General features: G+C 34.6%; 1 protein-coding gene across 3 annotated transcripts in view; it reads left to right on the plus strand.

Annotated features, from left to right (window-relative positions):
- LOC105218960 (shootin-1) overlaps positions 1–20430 on the plus strand; it is a 42999-nt gene extending 22569 nt beyond the window's left edge. Inside the window, exons 8-9 of one of the 3 annotated variants that reach the window (XM_054225219.1) lie at positions 785–1211; positions 19331–20430. In XM_054225219.1, the coding sequence (XP_054081194.1) occupies positions 785–1211; positions 19331–19494 (591 nt within the window). In that variant the 3' untranslated portion in view covers positions 19495–20430. Of the gene's footprint in view, positions 1–784; positions 1212–19330 lie in introns of those variants that run through there. The other 2 variants (XR_008469959.1, XM_054225221.1) reach the window with 2 other exon arrangements.
- Positions 20431–23306: the final 2876 nt, after the last annotated feature.

The raw sequence follows: 23306 nt of genomic DNA on the forward strand, positions 1-23306 counted from the left end.
ATTTCGATCCTTCGTTCGAAATATATGTTTATATTAGTTAGTGGAGATTGCAATGCGTCTAATAATGGCTTACAGTTGGCCATTACTTCGACCAACCCATTCACCCTTGTTGGTTTATATGTATGCATATAAACTTTTAAAATATTTTGAAATATTAATTAAAATAGTATTATTGAAATATCATTAATTTTGAGCACCGTGAAGGGATCCATTGTTATTAAAAAGTTTTTTTCTTTACCGAGTAGTTAGCGGTATTTGAATAGCATAGATGAAAAATAGTTTTTAATCGTTACCAGATTTTCCATCGTTACGCCGGCTACAGACTATACTACACAGTTACTTTCTTATTCTTAAGCTTTGTAATGACAATTAGACGTACTTAATTTATTTTTTAAGACTTTTTTCTGTGTGAAACGTTTCATTAACATGATAAACCTACTTTTTATTTAAAATAATAATTAAATATGTTACATGCGCTTTACTTACACTCACAATCAACTTTTCCACAATTATTTATTGTCACTTTCATTTGTTATGCTAATTTACCGTATTTTCTCTTTTAATATGCATTTGTTATTGGCTTTTGTATACATTTAACGCTTTTACTCTACTACTCATAACTATGCTATAAATTTATTTTGACACTTTCGAAACTCGTATTTTATGTTGACTTGCGTTTGTTTGTTTGTTTGTTTTGCTCCATGCTACTTGCTCATAACTCATCTTTTTAACTTGATTTTTATTTTATTTTTCTACTAAATTTTCCAACCCAACCCCCTTGTAGAGAACTCTTATGGAGGCGGCTATACAAAAAAATACTAACGATGAACTAAACACTTTCAAAGTAAGAGTGGAAATTCTGGAAGAGGAATTACGCAAGGCGATTGCACGTGCCGAGCATGCCGAGATTGAATTACAGCAATACAAAAATAACTCTAACACATCGACAAACTGTTTAACAACATCCGCACAGACTGAACCATTAATAATAACAACAACGACAGCGCCGCCACCACCACCGCCGCCGCCAATGCCCCCACCACTACCAACTAAACTAATTTATAAGCAAGCGGACGTTGGTCTCGGCGGTGCAGCTGCAGCCGGAGTCGGAGCCGGAGCAGCGACATTCAGCGATAGCATCGTCGCGCACACTTTGCAAAAGGAGAAAATTATCGGTACGGTTAAACAACATGTGCAGGGCGCAGCAACAGGTAGGTTACAAACACACACGTATGCACCGTTACTCCTGTACATACATACATATATATGTGTATATGCCATCATGACCAACATCAATGCGCCACTAGTAACTGCAAAGAGCACTTAAGTATGTGTATAATGTGCATGAAGAGCATTCATATGCGTATGTGTGTGTGTGTGTATGTTTCACACCCACACAACTACGCGTAAGCATCGTATATAGTATATAGTAAATGCAAATCATATTATTGTATGTCGCATTGCACACTTCATCAGCATTCGCGCACGTTCTCTCTGCTCTCCCTCTCCCTTATCCTCGCTCACCCATACAAGCATACGCCCATTTAATTCAACACTCTTGGCCCACATTTAAGTAAAATCTGTCTGTGTTTGTGTGAGTGTGGGTGTGTGCTTGCTCCTGCAATTCGATTTCCATTGTCATGGCTACTACATATTTATTATAAATTTTACTTTGTTTTTGAGCGCGCAAAGTTTTCATGATTTAATTAATGTGCACTTTATCACCTACGATATGTTAAAATATAATTTTCTGTTTATGTATTTGCCCTCGAAATTATAATTATTGAAAGTTAGTATTGTAAAGAAGATAATAGAAATGAATTAATTTTCTGTTTATAGTCTTGAAGGGTGAATTGTTCACAAAAGGCACCCTCTTTGGATGACCTAACTATTATGGAATCATTGTTGGTGTATGACGCTGCCATAATGGGTATTCATTATCACTAATCCTTTTTCTGACCTTACTTTAAGGCAGTAATCTGCTTTAGAAGCCGAAAAAATGCGTTTTTTAGCAATTTTTTTTTTGAAAGGGAAGGAAATGATTGCGGTAAACGGAATTTTAAGACGTTGGTTTACTATATTTAAGGCTTAAAAAACAATATTTATTATTAAAAAATATTGAAATTTTTTAAAAAGTTGTAAGTGTTTTTCTGGAGCACCTGGAGTCTGCACTTGTAAATCGGTACCGGTGATGGAGGTCGTGCGATGCATCTGAAACAGTCGAACCAAATTTTTTTTTTTAATTTTTATAAGTTTCTTATCTTTATGAACTAAAAAAATACCGAAGAAGTTATAAAATTCCAAATTTTTTCGAAGTTTGAAAAAAATTCACTTAAAAAAAAAAATTGACTTTTAAGTTGCAAAACAAGTAGTTTAAATAATACTTTTGTCCAACTTTTTTAGTTCAAATAGAAAATAATTTAATGCTGAAGCTAGATCACTTTGGTTTTTTTCGATCGAACATACATATATTCTTTTTGCTATCGCCGACACCGTTTTCTAACACTTGTGAAAATGAAAACTCGAGAAAACGCGCTTTAAAGGTCTGCCTAAGCATTCGCACCTGCTCGACGCTCGGCCACTAAAACTGCTCTAGCTTCGAAAATATGTCGAATTGGCCTCTGGAATTTTAAAGACATATTCTTGGATAGTTTTGGAAGAGATTTAAAACAAAACAAAAAAATCGATTTTTTGAAGCCTGTAAAGCAGACTACTGCCTTAAACCTTTCAATGTCCAATTAGTTATAAAGGGTTTTTCAATAGCTATGCTACAAAAGTAGACCGATAAGGACAGAAAACGACGCCATACATTTTCCCGCCCTTTTGTCGTTTCATCATAGAAAGATATACGATCCAACAACGACTCGAACTTATTAAAATTTACTACTGAAATTCGGAGTCAGTGGACACAACTTTAAGAGCTCTACGTCCAATTTATGGTCGTCATAATCGTCCTATCAGATCAACAATTGAGACTCTAGTGGTGAAATTTGAATCCACAGGCACAGTATAAAATGTTCGCGTGCTAGTGAGACAAAGAAGTGCACGTGGTGTCGAGAATATTGCTGCCGCTAGCGCATCAATTGATGAAGACCCAAATCAGTCTCTGACAAGTCGTTCTTAAGGGTTGAACATCTCTGTGACTTCGTTGCAAAAAGATATTTTCCTACATCCTTACAAGATCAAATTAACGCAAGAACTGAAGCCACTTGAGCGCCTGAATCGTCGCATAATCGTGAAGTGAGCTGAGCAACAACATGAAAATGATCCGGATTTTCATCGAGAAAGATCGATTAGGTCCATTTCTGGTTGAATGGGTTCGACAATAATCAAAATATGCATTATTGGTCAGGGAGCAATCCACAAGTATTCCACGAGTCACCATTGCATCCCAAAAAAAATACGTTTTGGTGCGATTTATAGGCTGGCGAAGTCAATGGGCGGTACTTCTTCCGTGATGATCAAGATCGGCACGTTACTGGAATGGAAATCGCTACCGCTCAATGATAACCGAATATTTTTGGCCCGAAATGGATGATATTGGCTTGAACAATATGTGGTTCCAACAGGCCGACGCCATAAGCCACACAGTAAATATCATAATCGATCTATTGAAAACCAAGTTTGGCCCAGTCAATTGGCCATCGCGGTCGTGCGATTTGACGCCGTTAGACTATTTTCTGTGGGGCTACGTCAAGTCTATGGTCTAAGCCAACAAGTAAACGACGATTGATGAATTTTGTACGAATATCGATCTTGAAATTGCAGCAGTATCGGCCGATTTATTGCTTGAAAACCGTCGAAAATTGAGTGCAGCGTCTGGACTACTGCAAGCATGTCCATGGTGGCCATGCAAAAGAAATCGAGTTCACATAATGTGATCGAATGTACTTTCACAGGAATTCCATTGATTTTTGTTTCAGTTAAAAAAAATTTTGTAGCGATCTTCTTAAAAACCCCTTTACAGTATTTGGAAATACAGTTCATCAATTTTATACAAAATATGTATTTACAGATGTTTTAATGCATATTTTCTACAAAATATTATATAAATACATATAGGAAACAGCAGCTGTTGCTTTACACCACACAGTTATACACTCAATATTGACATAATTAAATTTTTAACCTGTCAACGCTAAATACAAACATACTCACTCAACAGCTGAGAGCACGAGCACAATGCCAGTGTCGGGTTACTCATACGCACTGGCGCTACACGCTGCTGCAAAGGTTGAGTTTCGTTTAAAGCTTCGAATCTAATTAGTGAAAGTTACATGTGCATGCAGACAAATAGAACAGAAAAAGACAATATTTAAAAGCAAAATCAATGCTTAACCTTGCACTCATACATACTCGTACATACATTATGCAAAAAAAGCTGCTCAGCTGAGCGAAGTTACGTTGAACTTGCGACTGCAGAATGCGTTTAAAGTGGGACAAACAAACTCATGCAGATAATCAATGTGGCATTAGCACTTATACAGGTATACATACATACACACATACATATGTAGTTGCGTGTGCTTTATTTTATGGTTTTGCAGTTTCTGCTTTCAATTTCAATTAACGTTCAACTTTCTTCCACACTCGGATTTGTTTTTCACATTACAAGGGAAAAGTTTGTCTTTTTGCGTATTGATTTGAAATGCACCACTGTGTGATACCTACAGTTCAGTTAAATTTTATATATACATACATACATATATTGCTGAATATACATATACATAAACGTGACCTTTTTTTGTGTTCACTTGCACGTGCATTTTCGTGTTTTTTATCGTCATAAATTCTATTATCCTTTGTCGGTGCGTATCTTTTTTTGTATGAGTGTGAATTGAAGCTTACCACATATTGTACTGCGATATGTTGTGTATAAATTTTCCACTTCCATTGTTAGAGTAGTACAGAATTTACTTATTTAATTTAAAAAAAAATATGTTAATAAACTTATATGATAGCTTTCTTCGTTGAAAAAGTATATAAATTAATTACAAATTTTAACAAAGAAATAATTACATTAAAAACTGTTAGGGAATGCAAGTAGAAGGAATATTTGCTTAAAATACGCTACAATAATATAAAATAGATTTTGTCAGCATACAGTAAGTTAGCTATGGTTCAACAAAGCTTTTAAAAAACTAAAGAAATATCAAAATTAGGCATGATTTTTTTGACCAACAACTTAAGCTATTAGCTTATTTTGTACTGAAGACTTATAGCCTTTTCACACAGGAGCTAATTGATTAATTACCCGGCCTCTGCTCGATTAAAACGCTGATTATGGAGGATTTACCATACAAAATAAAAGTCTGCGTTGATTTTTAATTGGATTTTAATGGACTTGAAAATGAAATGCAACTCTGCGACAAAGACCGTATTTGATTATTATAATTATTATTGTCTGCGAGTTGTTGTTCACGCCACAAGACGGTAGGTGTCGCTGCTACAAATAGCAATCAGTTGATGAAACTTACCAACTTCTTTGAAAGCAAGAACAAAATTGTATTACAGCTGATCGGTTATCGAGTAGCCGGCAGTGTGAAGGGCAAAAACTGGTTTCTCAATCAAAATTTTAATTGATCATTTAATTTGGCTGTGTGAAAAGGCTATGTAAAGGCTTAGCACAAGCCTTAAATAAACCTTATTTTGACAAAAAAAAACTGTATCCATATTTATTTTGACCATCCCGGATGTAATAATGATTGTAAATTTCGTAAAAGGTCAGAATGTTATAGAAAAGGGGTAAAAAGTAAAGTAAATTTACTTCATTAATATATATTTCGAGCATTTATTCGAATTTATCTTTGCTCCTAATTGTAGACTACATTTTATTAGTACTAAAGTATTAGAACTGAATACTTTTGATTTAAGCATTTCAATAAATGAAAATGATCTAGATTTAGACTAATATTGCATAAATTTTGCTATTAAGATAAATAGTAAAAATCTCATGATTTAGATTTTGAAAAGTGAACGAAAATGAGGATGAAATGATGAAAAAAAAATTTCAAAAAAAAAACCACTCTAAATTTTTCCAAGATTGCGGTCTCTGTTTCCATTACCCTGCCCATTCCTAATTGATTTAAATTAGATGAACAACCATTAAATGTTCCCAATGCCTTTGGGTATTGTCAATCTGACATTCTTGTAAATATATATATATATATTATATTAAATATATATATTATATTAAATATATATATTATATTAAATATATGAGTGAAATCTGGTTTAAAAAACGTTCGAACTATTATATCTTATAAATCTTTTATTTATGATGTTGGTCTCCAATTACTGTATTTAAATATGTTCTGCGCTTGAATAAATTTAATGTTTGTTAAGCAAATATATGTATGTATGTGTCATACCGCCGACATCACAGCGACACATTTGATTATAAATCATATGAACTGTCAATATGTATTATTATGTGTGTCAGTAAACAAATGTACATAGATTCTGCGCAAAAAGTATCCGGACTTATTGAAGTATCTAGATGATTATTGAGCATTGGAAAATTTTAGATAATCAGTATCATATAAACAAAACAGTTTTATATCATATTTTTTAAAATTGTATTTTTTTTTTTAATATCAAAGTTTGACCCCTTATATCATCGGTCATATAAGTTATACTATGTTTACATATAACGAGATTATTTCCATTTACGAGCTTAACTCGATAATCTGTAATTAAGAAACGAGATTTCCCATCAAAATTTCGCTCTGGATAATCCGATATTCTAAAATTATCTCGTTTTATACAACTAGATTTTCGATGTTATTCCTAGGTTTATCGATAATATTGCGAGGAAGAGGAGAAATGTCAAATGAAAATGTAAACAAAAATGGCCGACAGCGAGAGAAATATGAGTAATACAACAAATGCAACACATTTGACAATTGATAATCTCATTTGGCTATATGTAAACGGTTAGATTATTGAACGAGCTTAGAACGAGATTATTTCCATATGTAAACATACTATTAGATAGAAAAATGATATACGCCATTGAAATAAGAAGAAAATGTTGATTTTACTTATACAGTAGAACTTCTCTAACTCGAATCACAAAATAATCCACAAAAAAATTTCGAGTTTGAGAGACTTCGAGTTATAGAATTTTCACTAAAACATACATTTTTCAAAAGAAAACTGTAAAATCTAGATTTATACACAGTTTTAGTTATTTACTTCGCATAAAGTTTTATTTAATTCGTTAAAACATGTAGTCTGTAATTTTGTTTGCTGCATTTTGCTGTTGTTTGGCTCTTGACGTCTGTATCCCATGCCTTTGTAACATGATTTAAGCAATCCATAAGGGTGATATCATAATTTTTATTCGCCTCTGTACGATATAGAGGGACTCTTTTAAAATTCTGTTCGATAGTAAAATTTAAAATTTTGTATCATGCCCTGACCAAAAAGTTCGATTTATGGAAGGAAATTTGTATGAAAGTTGCTTTCTATTGCCACTTCAAGAGTTCGAGTTATGGAGAACTTCGAGTTATAGAAATTCGAGTTAGGGAAGGAAATTTTTATGAAATTTGGCTTCTAAACGCTATCGCCAATTCAAGTGTTCGAGTTATGAAGATCTTCGACTTATAGAAGTTCAAGTTATGGAAGTTCCACTTTATTTCTTATTATTTACTAGTATAATAACTTCAATACTATAATTCATAATGGGATTTCGAGTAAAATAAATTCCGAACTTGGAAGGAGAACATTTCGAATTTAGATGGTAACATAGAAAAACGAAGAATATACTTTTTTATTTATGACTCAATATCCTGGAAAAAATTTGATTTGGTTCAATATCCAGAAAAAAAGTTGGTCGATTTTGCTGTATAGTGCTATCCTTAACTATGATTAAGAAAATGAATTTTTATTCCAATAATAATATATATATAACTAACTGTTGATATTTTTGGATCATAATTGTATACGAGTATAAATATATTCAAACACATATCATCCAACATATGGATATGTCTTCGCTCATGTATGAAAATGTATAATATTTACTTTGGCTTGCTGGATGCTGGTAGAGAAGGAAAGTTTGTTAACTGTGTCCACCATGAAATACATCTATACATATTTACAACAGAGTACATATGCATATGGCAAGTTTAGCTGCTACAAAGCATACCAAAGCGCACAAATGACGCTTGGAAATCGTTTGCTTACATTGGTCGGCATGCAGAACTGCCATGCATCTTACTAATTACATACATATGTTTGAACAAATATTTATATATGTATGTATGCGCGTACTAAAGGAATACCGCTATCTTTAATACATATATACAAATATATGCGTTGCATATTTACCAACAAACACGGAGGTTCCACAACCGAATAGCGCCTAGCAAATACCTTTTACTGCCAACAAACCTGCCGACACGCATAAATATATACATATGGATGCATATACATACATACATATATAGATATATTGTATAAAATATCGATCGTAAAGTAAATGATTATGATGAAAATGTCTGCCACTGTGACATGCATGTAATCACAATTATTTTTCCAATGATATAAATTCTTAGATATACATATAGATACCTATTTGTTTGCACTCGCACAACTACCAACACACACACACACATATATATACAAATAAACTAATAAGTGCGTGTATGTACTCGTACCAGCGCTCATTGATGATGCTGCTTATGCTTGCTCTCCTGTTGATAGCCATGTTGATGTTTCTATTTCTTTTATATTTATGCCTGATAATGGCAGTGAGATTTGTATGTAAGTGTATGTGTGTGTGTGTGTGACGTTACCGGCATCGACACGCAAGGAAATGATGCGCCATTTCAGTGAATGGTGTGTCTTTTAAGTGTGTCTACTACACCTCAGTCAGCTGTTAACGGAAATGAGTGCATATTGCTGTGTCCCATGAAGGATAGTCAAACTGAGAGATGATAAAGATAGCCAAAGTTATGTTTAGTAGTTGTAACTATGTAATTATGGTTCTGTGAAGGTTGAAGTTTAATTTCTTAAAGTTGAAGTATCCAATAAATATAGTTTGGCTAACAAAGTAAAAGTTAGAAAGTGAGATATTGGAGAGAAAGAGATTAAAAATTGTCAAAGTGTTCACTTTAATAACTAATATGGATGAGTCATCATCATTATCCTCAGAGAAGAACTAGAGAATAATGAATTTTCATATATGTCTGTACTAAATTAATATGTAGTTCTCTTTCTCTATCTAACTAATTAACACTATATATACATAGATGAATTTGTTTTATAACGGTATTTATTCTCAATTCACATATGACTCTTCACTTATGACTCTTATTAATTAGGTGGTTTCCATAGTGACTTTGTTTTTGTAACAATCACTGAAGCCAATATCGCACCGAAACTTTATGAATTAACCACCGTAGACTCAACCTTATGTATTCTCGAGCTGTAAGAAGTTAGTTATCTAGAATAATATTTCTATATCGGACGAACTCCGAGGATATTATGAAGCTTAATATCGGCTGTCATGTGAATTGCTTCTTTTTTGAGAGAAATCCAACTAAATTCATGTGAAGCTAAGGAGAATTTTAAATAAAAACACAAAAAATACTAAATTCTACATTCAACAGCATGCTAGATTAGATTAGAAGTTGAGGAACGCATTGTGCCCTCTCCCGTTATCACAAAATACCATACAACACCGCCGCATTAAGAAAATTTAATAGTGTTACAGGGCTGACTCACTCTCGTGTGATTTCTTTAACCTGATGCTGTAGAAAATAAATAATACGAGCTGCAGAGCTAAATAGAGAAGGTACAATCTTCTATAAGAGTGTACAGCTACTGGCGTACGCCGATGATATCGATATCATTGGAAACAACACCCGCGCCGTTAGTTCTGCTTTTTCCAGACTGGATAAGGAAGCGAAGCGTATGGGTCTGTTGGTGAACGAGGACAAGACGAAATATCTCCTGTCATCAAGCAAACAGTCGGCGCACTCGCGTCTTGGCTCCCACGTCACTGTTGACAGTCATAACTTTGAAGTTGTAGATAATTTCGTTTATCTGGGAACCAGCATTAACAACACCAACAATGTCAGCCTTGAAATCCAACGCAGAATCACTCTTGCCAACAGGTGCTACTTTGGACTGAGTAGGCAATTGAAAAGTAAAGTCCTCTCTCGACGAACAAAAACCAAACTCTACAAGTCTCTCAGCATTCCCGTCCTACTTTACGGTGCAGAAGCGTGGACGATGTCAACATCCGATGAGACGGCATTGGGAGTTTTCGAGAAAAAGGTTCTGCGGAAGATTTATGGTCCCTTAAACATTGGCAACGGCGAATACCGCAGACGATGGAACGATGAGCTGTATGTGTTATTCGACGACATAGACATAGTCCAGCGAATAAAAAAACAGCGGCTACGCTGGCTAGGTCATGTTGTTCGAATGGATGAAAGTGCTCCAACTCTGAAAGTATTCGATGCAGTACCCGCTGGAGGAAGCCGAGGAAGAGGGAGACCTCCACTCCGATGGAAAGACCAGGTGGAGAGGGACCTGGTTTCACTTGATATAACCAATTGGCGCCAAACTGCCATAAGGAGGGATACGTGGCGCGTCGAATTAGACTCGGCTATAACCGCGTAAGCGGTGTCTACGCCAGTCAAGAAGAAAAAGACAGGGCTAATTAACGCGATACTGTCTCTTTGGGTACATAGAGCCCCCATTACCTGACTCATTTTCATCGCGATCGCCGGACAGTCAAAGAGTATATACTCAGGTGTCTTCGCTACTAGATCACAGAATCCTGCTACTGAAAGAATCACTTTTCCTACATTTTCTTCAAGCAAAACCATATTTCATACAAATTAATATAGTCTTCCCATCTGAGCATATATGGGACATCAAAAGTGTGTTGTGTTCTATATTTAGTCACTTAACTGAGAAAAATTAGCACTCACTTCAACCCTATTCCCCTGAATTAGTCAGAAATGCCAACTTTTACAAACGAAGGGCTCAAGTAACCTTATGAGAGTCGAGAAATTCTACCAAAATTGGGTTCTATCGTTAAAGCTAATTAACTTTCTTCTTACTCGTACTCGAATACGTCCTTCGTATGTCGTGCTTACAAAGAATTCGCGCATAACACAAACAATCTCTTTGCAAGCTCCCACATTAATCAACCTAGGTATAGTGTTAGACCAAGATATGGATATCTTTAGACCTGTGATGCCGATTCGCTGAAATACAATCACTTAAAATTAATTTTATAATTTTAATGTTCACATAAACACATAAAAATATTTTGGTATTTAATACTCTTAACTCTTAAAGCAGCGATTTTTGCAATATTTTTTTAAATTCAACTAAATTATATTCTGTTTATCATTTTATTAAATGAACATTTATCTTAATTCCACTTTTATATCGAATTTCAAACAACGCATATTGAATAGCACTTTTTGCCATTAGGTGAGCAACTCCTCCAAACCACTCAATTATTTGGCAATTTGCCAGCAATTAATTTTTTTATTATCACATTTTCACATCATTAAAAAATGAACGCTCATAAAGCAGCGCACAGCTAATAACGCTGACGGCAACGCAGAGCTTTGATTGCCGTTCACTTCATTATCCTGCGTCGAACACAAACACAAACACACACACACGAACTGGTATTATTCATAAATTCGCATTTATTTGTGTATGTATGTGTGTGTGTGTGTGAGTGTGTGTGTGTGTGTTTTCTTTGGAATAATGATTGGCAATGGCAACAGATTCAGCCATCATAGCGGCAACAGCGACAGCAACAACGACAATGGTTGCGCCATTTCCGCCTGCTCAATACACTTCACTACGCGCTTTGTATGTATGTATGTGGGTTACAACACCCACACACTTGTATATAACTGTGTTTGTATATAATTTATGTGTGTATTTGCTTTACACAACGCGTATTTGTAAATGATTTTTCTCGTCTCGTTTAGCTGCGTTTGAATTTGATTTTGCTTTGGTTTCGTTTTATATGCTGCGATTTCTTTGGTTTTTGGCGGGCTTCCGCCGCCGTTGCTTTCATAAACACGTCTGTAATGATGATGATTTCAATGTGTGAGCGACACGCGGAACGTTGCTATGGGTTTGGGCGGCGTAAGAAGAACACAATGCACACTTGTCGAAGACCAGTGGAGATTGAAAAATATACACGCACACAGATTTGAAAATAATTTTTTTTGATATATACATACATATATATGTATAATATATGTATGTTTGTCAGATTGACTCAGATTTTGATTTTATTATTTGTAAAAAAACACCAAACCCTATTCTAAACAGACGCACTACACCGCGTATGAGCAATTTCACTAGTTCATACAAATGGCAGCCATTATACACAGTAGGTTACGTATACGCGCTGACGCACTCCTTTTCATATCATATATTAATGCAATTCTTGTACACGCACTTAAAATTTACTACCAATTTGCATTTAATGAATTTATTCGCAATTTTTTTTTTCACCCAAAAATATTTTCGTAAATAAACCGCAAAAAACGACGAAAAAATTATGAAAGCAATTTTCGTAAGCGTAGCTTGTCCGTTGAAGGCGCGCGAACAAATGAACCGAAAATATGAAATGCTGCGGCAACAATGTGCTCTTGCCAGTCAACGTGTTTATTGTTATTTGTCGCATGTTGTTTTTGCTGCTGTTGTTGTTGTTGTTACCTCTCTATTGCTTTGCGTCTGCGTCTGCGACTGAAGCTGCCCGAGCTAATGGCTGCCAGAGTGGCTGTTGCTTCGTTACTACACAATGTCAAACAAAGTGTATCAACACATACAATACATGTACATAGCAACAACAACAATAACAAGAACAACAACAACAACAGTAGTAGCAACAACCAGCAGCAGCGCTGGCAACAACAGATTTTTGTAGGTAAGCATGCGTGTAGTACACATGTCACCGTAACAAAGTGAATCAACAGTGTTTTCTGCAAATACACGCATGCCTCTATGTGTGTGCGTGTATATATAAATGTCTGTATGTATTTGTTGTTGTACATACACATGTTTTTTACAGCAAAAAAGCGCAACATGCAGAGTCTAGCAGCAATAATAGCGCCTACTACTACAACTAGCACTAAATAACAAATTTCATAGCCGACATTGATGCCTGACGCTGCCTCCGCTACACTCTCCTGCACATTCAATACACCTCCCCTCCACTCGATATACCCCTCTATACTCGATATACCCTCTTTCGTCGGTCTTTTTCTTTTCTTCTACTTCTTCATGCTTCTCAAACTTCCCTCGCTGTTCGTCTCACAGTGCCTCCGAGCATAGCAACTGACCTCTGCAGCGCCGCCCAGCCGCAACATCGCCTGCCAAGGCAACTTCCTGTTGATTGCCACTCAAACACTTCGATGGCACAATTTCTGATTACACGCTCGCCATCGCCAAGTCCGAAAACTTCTTGGACACCGCTGTGTTGCAATGTTGTTGTTGTTGCTATAGTCAACGTCTTTTGTTTGTTGTTGTTGTTCTTTTTTCTTCGCTCGTACAGCATCAGTACTGGGTGCGCTCGTGTACTTCGCCCCTCGACTGGCAACTGGCAGGTAGTGTTATATTACCGCGTCGACACGGCAACCAAGCGTCTTCTGATTGTTCTGCCTGTAAGTCGTTGGCTTATTCCACTGGCGCGCAGCTACTCACACTTGCTGCAACGTGCTGTGCTGACTTTTTTAAACGACTGCTCAATTTTTCTATTCTTATGCCCTGCCCCTCTCGCTACTGTCTCCCCGTCTGCTAATGCAGGCAATCAAGGACGCAACACCCTCTTAAGCTCGTGTGTGTATGTGTGCCAGTGGCGAAAGTGTTACAATATCATACTCGCTTAGTCCGTATCATTACTCACACAATGCAAGCGTTGTTGTTGTTGTTGTTTTCTTCTTTTCTTTTTGTTGTTGTATCGACTCATTTACGCCGTTGTCACTCTGGCTGGCTGTTAGTTGGTAGCGTCGCGCGCGAGCTGGTAATCTGAACTCTTAGCTTCACGCCACGCCGGAGGGGAGTGGGTGGTGCTGTTGTTGCTGCCACATGCATCAATGTAATTGTGGTAGCGCCTCAACTCAGCACACTCAACAACTTGTGTTGTGTTGTGTTGTGTAAGCCGGCCGCGTCGGGTTCTCTACTTCGCCGCTAGTTTATATTTTACACATTTCTATGTGTGTGTGTGTGTGTGTGTAGAGTGTAAATTTATGCGCGTTTGTGGTGAAAAGTAAGTCGGCCGTGGTCTGTTGATGGATGCGCTGATTTATTCTTTCGATTTAGAAAATTATGTGCGTTTCTCATAATTTCCGTTACGTCTGCTCGCTGTTATATTTTATGTGGCTGTTTAACGGCTGAAAATATCCGTTTCACTTTTTATGCAGCGTTGAAAGTGGAATATTGTATTAATAAAGTAATTGAGCAAATTTAATTTGAACTGGCTTGTTTGAGGTGCTTCGTTTGAATCTGGCAGTCATAATAGCCTAGTTGATGTGGACAAAAATAAATAAAATAACGAAAAATTCAACATATAGAGAATAGATAATAAAGTGTGGTTCGAACATATAAATCGTTAGTTGGTTTTTCTTTGGACTATCATCGCTTTGGAACGATCTAAACCTAGTATTAGAAGTACTGGTTCAAAAAACACACACCTATAAGATATTTTAAGGCATTCATGTCTCTGAGATTGGCTCGGTTATAGGACAAACGACAAAATACAAAACAATCAAGGGTGTTGTTAAATCCAAGACCAATTTGCTGAATGTCCGAATGGCAAACCAATTCTGATTTTCAATAGTGTCACAGAATCTGATTGGATTTTCATATTTTCGAATATAAGTAAAATCAATATTCGAACCAACCAATAATTACTTCAAAATATTCATTAAACCCGAAAAATATAATTCAAATGAGAAATTATTTCAGCTTTTATTTTATTTTGCAATGAAAGTGCGCAAACGAGAAAAGGAATTTTTAGAGAATCACAGTAATTCGCTCTATGCTCGTAAGGTAGCCAAAAATAATATTTATTTTTAACATACAACCTTTACCGTTTATGTTAAAAGTTAGATATTTCCATGCTAACTTCTGAATAACTTCTTTGAATATTTTGATTTTTTCTGTTCAATTCAATAATTACGTCATTTAGCATTCGTATCTTCTCTTTCAATAATAATTATATTTTTCCAAAGCGTTTTACGCCTAAGACAGACATATGGTTTCTACAATGTGTACGACAATAAAAGCTCAAGAAACCATGTACCAGCATAGTGGCACACATGTAGTATTGTACTATGTTTACACCCACCAACCACCATTTGCTTTCAAACAAATTCGGAACACCGGTTATACACATATGGTTTCTGAAGCATACTACAATATGTACTACATATCTGTCTCAGGTATTAACGGCAAATCAAAATAAATTTGAACAAATCATCTCCAATCTGTCAGTCCTGAAGTTCTTGGTTTGTTTCTGATAGTTAAACCGTTAAAATTGGTTTCCATGACACCTAAAACCAATTAAATTTCTGATTCGATCATCAAACCGATAATATCAGAATTCATGACATGAACCAGCATTTTTTTGCCGGTTTGAATACTGATTCCGACAACTATCTGACTCCACAACAACCCTTAATAGCTTTGTATTCTCTCTTTAGTTTGACACAGTTTCATATCTATATTTTATACAAATTGTAGCATCTTTGGTCTTTAACCTCAAACTAATTTTTGTGTAATGAATCGGTCTTCTTTAGCACTTACATATGTAGTTTGACTGAATGAGTTACCCTGGAATACATATAAAGCAACACATTCAGCAGGGAGATATTTTTTTCCAATAGAAAATTTATCAATTTTTCATCATTTAAAAAATCGGCTATATTCATCCACGACGATCATGATATCTCTGACGTAATGTTGGTCATTGTGTGTGTGTCATAATGTGTTAATTTGGTAGACTAAATGCAAGATCATCCTAAATGTATGCTACTTTCAAAAAGAGCTTTAAATTAATTTAGAAAATAAAATATGAAATCATGTATTAGAGTTAAAAGTCATATTTTATGAACAAATACAGCTATTATTTACAATTTGAAGAAATTACAAATAATAATAAATTTTGCAAATTTTTGGTATACATATATACCAAATATTCGCGGTATTCTTCATAATATTTAACATGTATATAAAGTCCAATGCCATTGGCATTTCGAAGGCCAAACCGCAAAGGTCGCTAATAGTAATGATGTTTGCAGTATTATGGGCAATGTAGATACAGGTGTGAGCAGTGTGATGCTTTCACTGTTGCCATGACAAGCGTGTAAAAATGGGCGGTGGTGAACATTTCACTGTCCCTTATGATGCTTAACTTAGTAGGTTTCATGCCTTTTACAAAACAACAAAAAATATACCATTTTTTGCACGCTCAAAATCACAGCAAAATCGCATAAAAACCTAATTGCGTGGGAGATTGCGAACTATGAATGCGTGTGTTCGGTGTTGTCGTGTTGGCAAACTATGTATTGAAAGTAGTGGATTCGTTTTTTTCCAATGGGTTCCGTGGTATATAAGGCATATATGATGCAGATTATCGCATTGCCTCTTGAAAAATCACTGAAGTCGGGGACGAATTTAAATTTTTTTGACATTCCCCTCATTTGCTATATTTTCTTTTTCATGAAAACGATGCTTAAAGCGCTTGAGAATATCGCATATTGAATGTAAATATACATATTTATTATAAGCATATTTTTGTGGATTGATTGCTTTGCTCATTCCAGCATTTCGCCATCATATTCCGGATTTTTTCTTCATTTTGATTATTGAGTATTATTGTTTATTGCGTTTTGTTTGTCATTTTTGGCGCTTTCAATTCCATCACACACACACACACATGTCAAGCGCACGGCATACGCTTATGTTAAGAGTCTTAAATGCATGCAACGTGCTGCGAGTGCCACATGCGGATATAGTGAGAGACATACATATGTACATACGAGTACATGCCTGCATGCTGCCGTTCAACAAGTCGTATACGTAACATATTCGGTGTTGGCGTGACAGCTTTACTAACGCTTTATATGTAGCAGTTGTGGTTTTTTTCTGCTTCTGCTTCTGCTTCTTCACAGTGTGAAGTAGCGCATACTCCATTGTTGTTTTTTGTTTTTATTTGTATTTTTTTTTTTTGTATTTTCGCTGTCTTCTTACTCAGCAGCAACAGCAGACAGTTTTGCATGCACGTCCTTCGCTGTAAGACCAGAAGATTTATTTTAATTTTCTGAGATTTTTTCTTCTCACATTTCGTATTTGTTTTCGGTTCGTTTTTTTTTCGCTATTCTACTCGACTTTTCTTTCACACTTATCTTCTTTATATTTTCATTTCGTCATTAAATTAGATATATAGTAATTGTAGATATATATGTATATATAAATATTATAAATCTGTTTGTATATTTGGTATTCTTTAAAGATATCTTGAATTTTAAGTCTTCAAGCAAAGTTGACTTATTTCAGCTTTAATAAATTCAGTAAATAAGCTAATAGGTAAGTTCAAGGGTTTTTGATAGTATTTACATAAGTGCCAAATTAGTTGGAAACTTAAAAATTTTAATCGAAGTTGAGGGATGCTGTACATTATGCCTCTAGAGGTGCCTGAGATGTTATTTTAAGTGTCTAAAGCCTTGATTTCTGTATGCTGACACCTTTTAGAAAATCTTCAGGCTGATGACGGTATTAAAAGTAACAAGTCTTCTTTAACACTGCTTGTAAACTCAGATGAATATTGAATATTTCCAAATATATATCAAATATCATGGTAAAGAATCGGTTATGGACGATTACTTTGTTCCTGTACACTTCAATTGGGTGCTGACACCTTATTTTACTTGCGAGTAGATTTTAGTCACTTTAGAATTAGCTTCGTGGAATCAAATCATATGGCTTTGACAATCCCCACTTCTTGGTATGAACCGTACATCTAAAGTTCGTCACAATAGAGACATTATTTCAGAAGATTTGTGATTTGTTCCACATTCCGGCTGGAACCTTTTATAACTAAGTAGATTGATATTTGTAGTTGTATTGTGAATCGTTTAATTTCGAAGCTTCAGTATTTATGCAAACCTCATCAGATAGTGTCTTTTGGGGTAAAGCTGCTTGAAGACTGTCTTTATGATCCGTACTCCAAAAGCATGGATTTTATTTTTTACGTTACCTTTTAGGACAAAAAGTGTTCCTGAAGAGGAATTGGCGAAATTGTGCTGAACATTGGGCCTTATCATTAACTCCGTAACGATCGAATAATGGTTCGATACGATCGAAACATTTTACGTTGAAATCACTGAAACCGTATCGAAAATCTAATTTTCGATCGCAATGAACTCACTTACCGACATGATAAAATACATTCCGCGGCTAATAGATGGTGCTAATTTCGAAATCATTGAATCCGCAAACTCGAAAATTTTGGTCGAAATCTATCCATTGGTGAGTGAGTTGCGGAAATTTAAAAAAATACAAGAAGAAGAAGAACAATTTTGAAGTATTTATGTAAATAATTACTGATGACGGACTAAATTATGTTTTATATGGGTATTTTAGAGACAAGAGACGAAAAACACTAAACAAATCAATTTTAGGTTAAAAAAATATGACAAAATCGTACAAATCATATCTAAAAAAGTGGTGTGCTCTTCAGCAAAGTAACTTTAAAGTTCACTCGAGGAGGAGTAGTGACAAATTTATTTATCAAACCTGTCGAATTAATCGATGGCGGTCGATAAAACGGTTTTACATTTTCACTTTGTGGTAAAGCAGTTTATCGACGGAATCATGAAAATTTTCGATCGAAAATCCTTATCGTATCGAAATTGAATTCGCTGCGGTATCAATAAATAGACCCATTATTTTTAATGCTAAAATAAGTGGAGTAACCAGGTAAACAGCGATGAGAGCAAATTCATCCATTTAAATTGTCGTTGTCATACTTTCTGTTTTCTTTCGTTTTTTCCATCGCTGCGCTATATCGTCAGCCTTTGCTTGAAATCACTATATGTTTGTAAATAATACTAAAAAGCCGTTGTTAATTATTAAGTATATCAACATATAGATAATTATATTAATAATAAATTAGTATATATTAAATATGATAATATATATATATATAGATGTAACTAAATCACATTGTAGCAATCACACAATTTGTCGCTAACTGCTACCCATAAATATTTATCATTATTTTAAACCTTTTGTAATAATTTCTCATTTCGATATCTCTCTCTTCACACAGGTCTTGACGCTCTAGTGAATGAATTCAAATCGGGACGTGTCACCTTGCGTCGCAATCGCCGCAAAACGCGCACCAACGAAGCACTTCAGGAAATGTTTCAAGTCTTAGAGATAAGTCAGAAGCAGAATCGCAATTCGAAGATCTGCATCGATATGAAATTTTAAACGGCATTTGACACAACGCCGCCACCAATGTATTTGTAGTAGTATTAGTCACCCATTTTGCACCTACACACACACATGCATATACATAGTATATATAAATATTTTTTATTAATTAATTTTGGAAACCCATATTTTAGACAATCTACATTGTATATGTACGTGTATGTGTGTTTATCCATTTATATGTATGCACTTTTTGATAAGAATTTTCTATTAGATCTAAAATGTACGAATATTTGTGCCTTTCACTCAGCTTTAATGCTCTTTTATATCTTTATGTATATTTGCAAATGTACAACGAACAAAAAAGTCAACGAAAATTTTGTAAACCCAAAACTCATTTAAGCCTGTTTTGGCAATAATTAATGATTTCATTTTGGGTTTTATTTCATTTATCTTTCTTTAAATTTTTAATTTTTTTTTTATAACTATCGCTCATCTGTGTCTAAATTTATACACTTCCCCTTGTGCTTTAACGCTTAGCGCTCTCAACTATAACCTAAAAAGTCATTCTCTTTTCTTAGAAAATTGTTTTTACACTGTTGCAAAATTTTTGTTAAATAATTAGTGAATTAAAATGTTATTTAACGTTTTTTTATATAATTCTATTTCTGTTAAAACTGCACTAACATATTTTTATCAAAAAAAAAAACAAAAACATAACCTTAAATTAATAATTTTTTATTAAAGCAAAAAAAAAAAACAAAAAAATATAATAATTTATTAACAATATTTAACAAATAATAAAATCAGATCCACAACCCAAACCTGCAAACACCATACTTCAAAGTTGAGGTTATGTTTTCACTTTCGCAATGGTCTCACATTTGACCTCATGAAATATATATTTTCTTACTCGAACTTATTGCCATTGTAAGCATTTATTATATATCTCTGTAAGATTTATTATCTCTGAAATAGTTTCTTCAATCTTGCCTCTAATCTACTTATAAACCTAACATTATTTTTCTAAAACTCTGCCATACTAAGTCACTTAATTTTTGTGCAGCTCTAATATTTTTTTTATTTAAATGCACGCTTACTTAATTTTATAATTTTACACAACTACAGACATGATCTTTTATGTTATGTGTTCAACGTTTTAAAATGTACACTTTTTATGTATTTCAATTAACTTTTAATAAAATGATAAAAAAACTATTAAGCAATAAAATAAAAATTTCAAATATCTTTTTATTTATTTATTTATTGGAATTGAGGCCATTAAGTGGCATAAGATTGTACGTCTTCTAAATCTTAAGTTATCTACGACGACTGTTGAAGTGTTAGGAGAATCTAACGTATTCTATCGGGTTATCCAAGTGGAGGTACTTTTTTTATACCCTGAACAGACAGGGTATATTAAGTTTGTCACGATGTTTGTAACACCCAGAAGGAAGCGTCGGAGACCCTATAAAGTATATATATAACTGATCAGTATGTTGAGCTGAGTCGATTTAGCCATGTTCGTCTGTCTGTCCGTCCGTATATACACGAACTAGTCCTTCAGTTTTTAAGATGTTATTTTCTCTTCAAGAAGCTGTTCATTTGTCGGAATTGCCGATATCGGAGCACTATATCATATAGCTGCCATACAAACTGAACGATCGGAATCAAGGGCTTGTATGGAAAACTTCCGCATTTTACTACATATCTTCACGAAATTTGGTGTGAGTTATTGCTCATAGAAATAATTTAATCTCTGAAAAAATTTTTCAGATCGGTTCACTATAGCATATAGCTGCCATACAAACTGAATTTCACGAAATTTGACGTGGATTAGTAAAATGTTTTCTTTTTTTTTACTTACGTCTTTAGATTTGCTTAAACACATAGTTACTAAAAGAAATGCACCTGTGAAGGGTATATTAGCTTCGGTACAGCCGAAGTTAACGTTTTTTCTTGTTAATAGCCTTTTTTGGACGATCGTGCGTAAGTCGTTTCAAGCTGTCATGTTATTTTTGTTCAGTATTGTTTGGCATTTCATCGTGGAAGGTCTTGTGTACGTCTGAATAACGTTTACAAATTGTTCAACTTGATTACGAAATTTCACTTAATATTCTTAAAGTTTGCTCAACTTATCAACATAATGGGCGTACTATTCGCAACACCATCACCCATCTTCAGCCCCAGCATTCATTCTTGAATAATATTCGACCCAATAGATCACGTCCATTAGGCAGTGAAGAAAATATAGCAGCCGTAGCTGAGAGTGTACACGAAGACCATGCAGAGTCGATTCGTCGACACGATGGAAACGGTCCATATTTCTTCAAAAATGATGCCGGTGAGAACGTAACCGTCAATGGCGATCGTTATCGTGCTTGATAACCTATTTGATGCCTGAAATTCCTGATCTCGCAACATTTCTTTTCAATAAGATGGCGCCACATCTCATTCATCAATGGATTTATTGAGAGAACACTGCGGAGAATAGAGAAGTCTGTGCGACAATCCCGCTTCGATTCAAGCCTTGGAGCAAAATATTATGTCATGGGCATTTGTCAGTCGAAATGTTCGAAAAAGCACAGTAAAATCGAATATTGGACTCAACGGATGGGCCATCTGAGATGTACCCGCGGCCAACATTTGAAAAAGATAATAATAAATAAAAAATAATTGCCAAAGAAAGTTCTTTCGAATAATAATAATAATTCCCCTTTAAATTTGAATTTTCTGTGTCTTTTTCTTTTCTTAAAAAAAATAGGAAACCTGGAAATGGATCACCCTTCAGAAATGAATTTAAATGTTCGATAATGGCTACTGAGAACAGAAAACACTTTTGCGACAAAAATTCTTCGAAAACGATTACTCAGTAAGAGTTATACAGTAAAAGCTCTTTATTCGCTGGGTATATGTTCCATAACTATGCCGCGAATACAGAAACCGTGAATACGGGATGGTAATTTATATGGGATTATAGGGGATATGTTCCTAGGTTACAAAAAAAAAAACAAATAGGTATATAAAAAAATGATTTAATTGAAGTTTTTGAACATTTCAATTAATTATATTAAGGATTAGACAATGGTTTGAAGAATTTTTAATTGAATGTCACGTTTACAGTGCTTGTTGAAACCTCTTCATCAATAGGTTGCGAATTTAACATTTCCTCCATGTCGGTTTCAGTCAAATCTTCATCTTGCGATTCAAGCAATTCCTGAATGTCACTTGATTCTATCTGTTCGAACTCATCTCGTCCTATTCCATTCGCGATTTCGGCTATATATGCCGTCAAAATTTGAGCTTGCGCAGATTCTTCGTCATTTTCTGCAGTCAGAGCAGGCCACAGTTTTTTCCAGCATGACTTCTATGTGTGTGACTTCAGTTCTTCTATTGATTCTCTTATGTTTACGATGCATTTTGCTATGACAAATTTCTTCCAGCATTCCATAACATTCATATCAGGATTACATTCCATATTATCCAATATGTTTTTGAAGGTTCGTCTAATGTAATAGAGCACCAAGAGTTCAGTTCCATGCCCCTTCTATATGGAAATATTATCAAAACAGCAAAAATATTGCGAAAATAATGGAATATTTAACATTTTCTTGTAATAAGATCTATTTTTGTTTTTATTAGTCCATTTGACAAGAACATTGGGTTGGATACCTATTGGAATAATTTTATTATTATGTATGTACTTATTAGATCCGCGAATAAAAAAATTTTTAGTCGCGAATATAGAAATTGGGTCTAATTTTTTTTATCCGCGAATAGTGAAAACGCGAATAAGGAGTATAGAAAAACCTATTGAGAGATTAGTTAAAACATTTCCGAATTTGTACTTGTTTAATTAAGTCTCATAT

This window comes from Zeugodacus cucurbitae, chromosome 2 (genome assembly GCF_028554725.1).
Source record: "Zeugodacus cucurbitae isolate PBARC_wt_2022May chromosome 2, idZeuCucr1.2, whole genome shotgun sequence".
Lineage (NCBI taxonomy): Eukaryota > Metazoa > Arthropoda > Insecta > Diptera > Tephritidae > Zeugodacus > Zeugodacus cucurbitae.